The 9,201-nt window shown below is 33.6% G+C and overlaps 2 protein-coding genes across 4 annotated transcripts; one reads left to right on the plus strand and one right to left on the minus strand.

Moving 5' to 3' along the window:
• Positions 1-989: 989 nt before the first annotated feature.
• Positions 990-3,428, plus strand: LOC127245159 (actin-1-like). Of its 3 annotated transcripts, none has more exons than XM_051265903.1 (5): positions 990-1,268; positions 1,699-1,774; positions 1,896-2,289; positions 2,376-2,989; positions 3,083-3,428. In XM_051265903.1, the coding sequence occupies exons 2-5, from the start codon at positions 1,715-1,717 to the stop codon at positions 3,146-3,148; spliced, it is 1,134 nt and encodes a 377-aa protein (XP_051121860.1). In that variant the 5' UTR covers positions 990-1,268; positions 1,699-1,714; the 3' UTR covers positions 3,149-3,428. The 3 variants fall into 3 exon arrangements, with proteins under 3 accessions (XP_051121860.1, XP_051121859.1, XP_051121858.1); XM_051265902.1 differs by having other exon boundaries at positions 990-1,263; positions 1,694-1,774; XM_051265901.1 differs by having other exon boundaries at positions 991-1,263.
• An 872-nt stretch (positions 3,429-4,300) lies between these two features.
• LOC127245134 (uncharacterized) lies at positions 4,301-8,435 on the minus strand. Its single transcript, XM_051265852.1, has 10 exons — positions 8,155-8,435; positions 8,009-8,060; positions 7,578-7,684; positions 7,119-7,164; positions 6,571-6,705; positions 6,370-6,459; positions 6,052-6,183; positions 5,878-5,961; positions 5,686-5,750; positions 4,301-4,763 (listed from the first exon to the last, which is right to left on the minus strand). Exons 1-10 carry the CDS (start codon positions 8,265-8,267, stop codon positions 4,577-4,579), a joined length of 1,011 nt encoding a protein of 336 aa, XP_051121809.1. The 5' UTR covers positions 8,268-8,435; the 3' UTR covers positions 4,301-4,576.
• Between the last annotated feature and the right edge of the window lie 766 nt (positions 8,436-9,201).

The raw sequence follows: 9,201 nt of genomic DNA on the forward strand, positions 1-9,201 counted from the left end.
TTTACTATTCATTATTTTTTTTTCTAAGAATATCATATCAAATATATATATTTTTTTATATTATACTAAAAATTTATATTATTTAAGTAATATTATACAACTATTTTACTTTTAGATTTTTATTATTCAAATTTCAACGTAAAATTCGAACCTCCAGGACCATCTCCAATGCGACGCCAAAATTGACGTTGCATCCCCATATTTGCCGCTGACTGTCTCTATTTTTTGTGTTGCACTGTAGCAAATGCTATTTATGGTGTGTTTGTTTTATTTTATTTTTAAAATTTTTTTAATTTTAAAATTTATAAATTTGACTTTTAAATTTAATTTTTATTTTTTAAAATTTTTATTTAAAATTATAAAAATAAAAAAGTTAGTTTAAAATAATAAGAAAAATTGAATAATTGAAGAGTAATAGTGAAAAATGGAGCTATGGTTGGAGTAAAATTTAGCAACTGCATATTCGAAGATAAAATTGGATAAATAGAGTTGATGGACTAGAGATGGCCTAAATGAACACACTTTGTAGTTGGTTTTTCAACGGAAATTGATAAATCAAAAAAGAAACTGGTTTCAAATTTAACTTCCACGCCATCGTACCATTCTTACCGGACTTACATTATAATATTTTGAGTGGTCAGAATATATTGTTTTCAATTTATTTAAATGAAATGGCAATTTTGTTTCTATACATATATAAATATCACACATTTTTATTTAATACATCATATCATATGCTGTCGATTCGTACTTACATGTATGAATACATATCTTGTGTTATGATCAATGATAATATTTATTAAGTAGACTATTGTTATATTTGTTAGTTTCTATGGTCATTTATATTATATTAATATATTCATATTCTTTTTACTATTAATTCAATATAAAAAAAAATTAGATTAAAAATAGACAAATAAATATGTAATGTAGATTAGTTTTGTGGGAAGAGAGTGAAGTACGGAAGCGTGTAACGGCAATGGACAGCTCAAATTGGAGTCGATATTTTATATTTATATGTATGCATTAGCCTAGTATAACGTAACGGTACCCACCTACGTACCTCACACCTCCTCCGCCGTACATCCAGACGGTTATTATCCAACGGTCCAGATCATCCCGCCCTCTCTTTAATTCAACAACTTCCCGCTGTGCTGCAAATCGACGTCCCATTCCTCAAGATTGATACCTGTTGAGCCTCCACGACGATCTCCGCTGCTCTCTCAATCGCATTTCGAGTAACTCGCTCTTTGGTTTATTAAGGTGAGGTGCGTTTTTGTTTTTGTTTTTGTTTTGGTTTTATGCGATGCCGTGGCTGTATGAATTATCGTTTTGGAATGAATCGAGGATCGGATCGGATCCGTGAATGTTGGTATCGTTTTGGCATGGAAGGATGTTTGGCATGTTGTTTGATCATCCTGCCAATTGTGTTTGGTTTGTAATCTGGAAATTTCGAATTGAATTCGTTGTTTTGTTGCGCATTTGAAAATTATTGTTCGTTCTAGGTTGAAATCAAGGCGTTTGTGATATGAAAATTTCGAATATGAAAATTAATTGTTCTAGGTTGCGCATTTGGTTTTGTAGTATTTTGTTGCGATGGTGTGGTCCAAACTGTATTGTTTTGGTGCTCTTCCACGCTGATTATGCCGGATTTAGGATCATGTAATGTCTTTTATTAACGAAATGAATCCAGTACAGGAATCAGTAGTACAAGATGGGAGATGCGGAGGATATTCAGCCACTCGTATGCGACAATGGAACAGGAATGGTGAAGGTATTTACATTTCATAGAATGAAGAAATTCGAAACGCCTTTCATCTTCGTTGCGACCATTAATTCAATCTGAAAAATTTTACAATTGATGAATCATTTCGTTACATATGTGTTGCTCTTAGGCTGGATTTGCAGGAGATGATGCTCCGCGTGCTGTATTTCCCAGCATCGTTGGACGTCCTCGCCACACAGGTGTGATGGTCGGCATGGGCCAAAAAGATGCATACGTTGGAGATGAAGCTCAATCCAAGCGAGGTATTCTAACACTGAAATATCCAATCGAGCATGGAATCGTAAGCAATTGGGACGACATGGAGAAGATATGGCATCATACGTTCTACAATGAGCTTCGTGTCGCTCCTGAAGAGCATCCGATCCTCCTGACCGAAGCTCCGCTCAATCCTAAGGCTAACAGGGAGAAGATGACTCAAATCATGTTCGAGACCTTCAATGCTCCTGCCATGTATGTCGCCATTCAAGCTGTCCTTTCTCTGTACGCCAGCGGTCGCACCACCGGTAACCACATCGATCTATCTCTCTCTCTATATATGTATATCGATCGTATCGATAATTAATCGAATCGAATCGTCTCTCCTGTTAAGGTATTGTGCTGGATTCCGGCGATGGCGTCAGCCACACGGTTCCGATCTACGAAGGCTATTCCCTACCGCACGCGATCCTTCGTCTGGACTTAGCCGGCCGCGACCTCACTGATTACCTGATGAAGATCCTGACAGAGCGTGGCTACTCTTTCACTACCTCTGCAGAGAGGGAAATCGTGAGAGACATGAAGGAGAAGCTCTCCTTCATTGCGCTCGACTACGAGCAGGAGCTGGAGACCTCACGAACCAGTTCATCTGTCGAGAAGAGCTACGAGCTGCCTGACGGACAAGTCATCACCATTGGCAATGAGAGATTCCGTTGCCCCGAGGTTCTCTTCCAGCCTTCATTTATAGGCATGGAAGCTGCCGGCATCCACGAGACGACGTACAACTCGATTATGAAATGCGACGTGGATATCAGGAAAGATCTGTATGGAAACATTGTTCTGAGCGGTGGAACCACCATGTTTACCGGCATTGCCGATAGGATGAGCAAGGAAATCACAGCACTTGCTCCGAGCAGCATGAAGATCAAAGTGGTGGCTCCTCCTGAGCGGAAGTACAGCGTCTGGATCGGTGGCTCCATTTTAGCATCTCTCAGCACTTTCCAGCAGGTTTGCATTTTTATTTTTATTTTTTTTGATTGCTGCGAATTGGATTTGATGAAGATGGTGAATCTGCATACTGTAATGGTGTTTGTTGTGCAGATGTGGATTGCTAAGGCTGAGTATGATGAGTCTGGTCCATCTATCGTCCATAGGAAGTGCTTCTAATGGAGCAAGAGCAGTTCCTCATCCGCCATTGCAGCAGGAGCAAGAGCAGTTCCTCATCCGCCATTGCAGTAGCAATAGCAAGGTACTGTTCATACTACTTTTCAGCAAGTTTTTCGTGAATTTTTATTAGAGGATATACGCCATGCCAGCTAGCTATATTCATTTCTTGAATTTTTGTTTTTCGAATTTTGTGATTTCTCAACTTAATTACTTTTTTCTTATTTGAATTTTAATGCATAGTAAGTACACTATGGTTGTTTCTTCAACATCTCGTTTCGTATCCATTTCTCTGCTTCCAATCTTTGTAATCTAAAGTGTTCTATTATTTTGATTTTATTTTTGAAATAGTTATTATTTGCTAAAAAAATTTAAAATAATATTGAAGAATCATTATATTAAGGGAACAAATCATAATTTCGCATCAAATTATTTGTCCTTGGATAAGAATAAGAACTCATAGAGGAAAGATTTTTTTTTTTCATATAATTTGTATGAAAAATATATTGTTGGATGTAATATTTATAAATAAATAAATAAATAAATTACATAGTAAAACCCAAGAAAAGGAGAACAGGCCCTAATATTTGTATTATCATTGCATTTAAAAAAGTTTAATTTAATTCAAGTAATTGAAGTTAATCGTCACCTATACGTTACAACGGATCATCAAATTCAGTTATAACAATTCTGTATTATATTACTACTATAATGTTAATATTATAAATTTATGTCTGTTTCTTTTTTTAAAAAAGAAATAATAAAAAATAAAAAATTAATAATATTTAAATATTTTATTGGGGGAATTAGTTTAGATGTTTTGTTGTTTTTTGAGATTGAAAATTATGTTTAATGTGATATTTTTTTTCTTGAAAAAAAAAACTATAAATAAATAGTTTCGAAAGTGATTTTTGAATTGATATAAAGAGAACGTAATTTTAATCATAAAAAAAAATAAAAAATAATAATAATAAAAGGAAAGTATAAATCTGTTTCAGTTTCTTCTCACAGGAAAAGGAACACAATGGAAAACATTTCCCAATTATTGTTCGTTGTTAATCTATGTTTAAATCTAAATCAATCCTCCATGATTGCAACAACTTCATCAAATTCCAAATTATATATTCCATAAATCAACTCCAACAATCACATGGATTCGAAGTAATATAGTTCTTATTGGATCTAGTAAAATCATGAATCAAATAGAACATCATTCAGGGTTGAACTTATATGTCTATGCCGTATAAATGTATCCAAGGTGATAATGAACATTACTTCCGCTACAAATATTACAAGTTTGTCATCATCGACAAGCTCAAAACTTGTTTTAACTAAAAAAAACTCTGTATGTATCCTCCGGGTCAGTAACATTGTCAGAATTTTCTATATCAGATCAACAGGTAGGACCAGTAGGTTAACCATACTCATCTTCTACGAATGAATTTCCCAGATTCCAGTTCTATAACCTACCGACATCAGAGCCAACTCCCACAACATGTTAGGAATGCTTAGTAAATTAACCTTTGATCCTGGAATTTCCGTCCAATTCACAGATATCTCAACCATAGGGATACGGAAAATTTTGCATAGGTATACTAGTTCAACATCAAAGCACCACCTGCAAAAAATGGAATGTTCTCCGTCTTTAAGAGATAGAACAAGACAATAAGAGTGTATTGAGTTATCTGAGCAATAAACCGAGACAAAAACTAATGTCCACCTTTAACTCCAAGACAACCCAAATCATATAGTTCGAAGAAACAACAATTCTGAAATATACAAACAGTAATAAAATAAAATTCATGTAGCACATTTCTTCTGTGTCCAAAACTCTGATTCAAACAAAGTTTCTAGTAAATAAAGCACGATGCATATTCAAGTAAAGTTCCTGTTAGCGAGTAGAGTATATTATTAGGGGTAAACCAGAAACTCTTTAGGGTCGAGGCTCACTAGATTATTTATAAAAAAGTAAATCAAATTGGTAGGACAAAAAGGTTGATGATTATGAATATTCCAAGGGTGTAAATTTATAAACAGATTAATCCAAAGTAAACAGTAAACACACCCTAAATGAGAGAATTCCTTTGGAATTAGACTTCTATGCTTAATAGAATCCTTCATCTTTCCTTACGAATCATAGTTACGAGGATTTGAGACGAGTCATTAGAAAACAATTTGTAATTTTAGTCTATTCTGTTGGATCCTTGTAAAGGTATTCCTGTATATTTCTTTCATTAAGTTCTTTGTAAGTAAATATTTGCTTTGCAACAGTCCTATTTAGATGATTAATAAAAATAGTGTGTTCGCTTAACAATTTCTTTCAACCATTCAACTTTCACGATTCCCTATAAGAATACATTTTTTTCCCCCAAAACATCACATTCAAACCAAAACAAACCTCCAAAAAAAGTAATCACCATTGAAACACACCCCTAATGTGTTTTAAGGGAAGGAGGGGTTAAAAAAGGTAAGTTTCACAATACAATTGCATACTAATGTATTCACTTAAGACATTTTTGCGCCACAAAAGAAATAGTTACCGTTTCAAGCGGATATTAACAAATAGCTTCCGGGCAGCAGCTCTAGTGAACATCTTAAAACCACACTGAATAGGGGAGACAGGAAAAACAAAAAGAAGGTTAACAAAGGTAATGAAAGGAAATGAAGAAAGATAACTGACAAAAATAAAGGCCTGGAGCAAGAAATTTGAAAGTAGAAAGGAATAAGGTTACCTGCGTATCCCGAATTCCAGGACCAGCAGCAAGGAGAACTACCAGATGGAAACCTTTCATCAAGAAATTCCGATACCATTTCCTCTGGAAAACAGAAAGAAAAGAAGAAAAACTCATAATAACATTCAAATTTACTGGTAATAAAACAATGTACTAAGCAAAATATAACCCAACTGTTGCTAGCGCCTTCTCTTCAAGATGAGCACGAGACCCGAAAGCAGCAACCGGGACATCTGCAATTCTCAAGATTACGTCACCAGTTGAAGCGTCTTCAAGCATCAGTTCCTTGGCAGCAACTGCATGAATCTGAAGGGAAGCAATTGGTATATTGAATAAGATAAACTCTCAATTTCGAGGTCTCGTCATTAGGCATGTAAGTTAGCTTTTCTGCTTGAGGTATTGATATTAATATATAGAGCTAATGATGATTGTTATATATTTCTTCGGAAGCTGTAACACACTCAATCTTTATAACTCATAACTACAACGAACCTGATTTTCAAGTTTCTCGAGGTCACTCACTCTAGTTGCTCCATCAGCATCAAGCATTAACAATAATTCACCACGTGAGTGGAGCATGCCCTGTTTAGCAATGCTTCCCAGAAGCAGTTCGATTCAATGACTGGTCAGGGTAAAATCTAGGATATGAACACAGCAAGGTGTTGCTGTACAGATTATTTAAACTCGACTCACTTTCCTTATAGCTTCTCCCTTCCCATGGTTCCGTCCAAGAAGGACTAATCGAACATTATCAACAGCATATCTCTTCACAAAGTCGAATGCAACTCGTTTTGTACCATCAGTACTTCCATCATCAACAATCACCACCTAATCCAATGTTTCCATAAAAAATAAAAAAATAAAATAAAATTAGTAACATAAATTTATACTGTGAAATACAATGCACCTTGTTGGCAAAAATATTGTATTTGGGCAGCTTTCATTTCATTCAAACAGCCATTTTACTATCAATGCATGCATCGTCAAAAGGATAACTTCTTAATTTTTCATCATGCTGACATCTCTAAATCTGAGCCAGAGCCAAGGTAGATATAATTACTTGTTTAATACTTTTGACTAAGAGACTTAAGAGCATCCGAATATCCTATAGATAAATTATCGGTATTCTCAAATTCCCCGTATCTGAAACACAGAATCCTAAGGATGTGCTGCATACAGAGTGTGCTTGACAGAAGCTACAAATAGAAGAGCAGCATTCATTAATAGTTCCAATAATATACCTCATATGAAAAAGACTCGTCCTTAGCGGCACGTTCTTGAAGATAACTACAATTATAAAATTAATGATCAGAATCCCAGCAAAGATAAATATAAAAGGCAAAACGAATTATCATTAATCCAAACTTAAATAACAAATTACTCGAAGCTTCTTTTCAGTACTTACATCAAGTACATTAACAATTATTAAACTTAACATCATTAGCTTCAGGGAGCGTCGATTAAGCAAAGCATAGTTCAAGAAAACACATAGTCTTGTTTACATCGGGAGACAAACTAAAAGAATTATATAGCATGTTTTTCCAAATTTATTTGTCCAATTAGACCTTCATTATCACAAAAACCTCAAATGGGAAACATCAATATCATTCAACGAATCTATAAATTCACACACCGTTACTAAATTTTGGAATAACACAAAAAGATAAAAGCTACGGAAGAAACCGGCGCAATGTCCTTACATTAAGGTTTCCTCAAGGGCTCCCGGAAGCCTATATTCCTCATTGTATGCTGGAACAATCAAGGATAAGTACTTTTCCGCCGAATCAAGAATATACGGACAAGGAACCTGGAATAAAATTTCTCAAGATAGTAATTGAAACATGAGCTTGAAAATCCAAGCAGTGAGAAACTTCAAAACCAATTTTCCAGGAATTGCTTAAGTTTTTATTCAGTCAGATCATCTACCTAACAAGATCTTAAAACCCTTTGATGCTTAATTCAGACAGAATCCCATCTTTACCAAGCAATTTATACAGTATAACTAATCCAAAAATCTGAAGGCATTGCGAGGAGATAATGAATCAAGCAACACAATGAAAAACAAACCAAAGTGATGAAATCAATACAGACTCTTAATATCACATAATTAAATGAAGTATCGAATACCCACAGGCTTCAATGAATTCGGATCCTCGAAAACAGGAGGCGCGTCAACGTGACAGCTAAAATAGAAAAACAAGAACAACATTAACACTGCGAAAGATAAAAATACGAGATCATGAATTATGGACAGACTGAAGATGCAAGCACACATACATGTGGTTGTTCTTTCTCCTGAAAGTGGCGAGAACAATGGCGGTCATCAATCCCAAAACTAAAACGGAAGCGGAGATGGATAGGAATTCGAACAAGGTCCATATGAATCCCATTTCTCCGGGGAAATCTAGAATTGAGAAGTGGAACAAACTTTCCACAAGATTCGAAAGCTATTACCAAAAATTATGACAGGAATTTGCAGGAATTCGGGAACCCCGATTTGGGTGAAGATTTTCCCGTCTAGTCCGTCGTAGAACGTAGAGCATTTGATTTAGGGTTTCAAAGCATAACTAGACTAGGGGTAGAATTTTTTTATTTTATTTTTTTAATAATTTAAAATTAATATAAAATAAATTTTTAATTTTAATTTTTATTTAAATAATATTTTGACGTGATATATTATAAAAAATAAAAAAAAAATTATTAAAAACTATAGAGGTGAATAATATTTGATTTTGATTTGGAATGTTAAATGAATATATTCTTAAATTTTTATTTTAATTTTTTTTTTAAATTTTGGTTTAAAATTTTTATTAATTTTTAAAAATTAATGTGAATTATAAATATAAAAGATGGTTTAAAATAATATATAAAATAGAATATTTAAAAAATATTAATGAAAAATAAAGTTGTGATTGAAATAAAAATATTGTAAAAATTGTATTTTTTTTTAAGTTAAAATTATATAAATAGAATTTATAAGTTAAAGATAACTTGAATAGCCAATTCTGCTTCTAAGTTTATATGATACATTATTTTATACTCCCTCTGTCCAAGTAATAATTATTACTTCATCCGTCTTAATACAATAGTCATGTTTATAATTTTTTTTCGTCTCAAAATAATAATCTTATTTCTATAAATAATCATATCATCATAAAATTACCCCTATTTTTTCATTTTTATTACACAATTGTCACTATTTTTTACACTAATACACTCACAAGGACAAAAAAGTTTTTTATCAATACTTTTTACCAACTACCAATATAATATCAATATTCCTGAAATCTGCTCAATTCAATTAAGACTATATTTATGGGACGG

The sequence above is a fragment of the Andrographis paniculata genome, unplaced genomic scaffold, assembly GCF_009805555.1.
Source record: "Andrographis paniculata isolate CXL003 unplaced genomic scaffold, ASM980555v1 Contig21END, whole genome shotgun sequence".
Lineage (NCBI taxonomy): Eukaryota > Viridiplantae > Streptophyta > Magnoliopsida > Lamiales > Acanthaceae > Andrographis > Andrographis paniculata.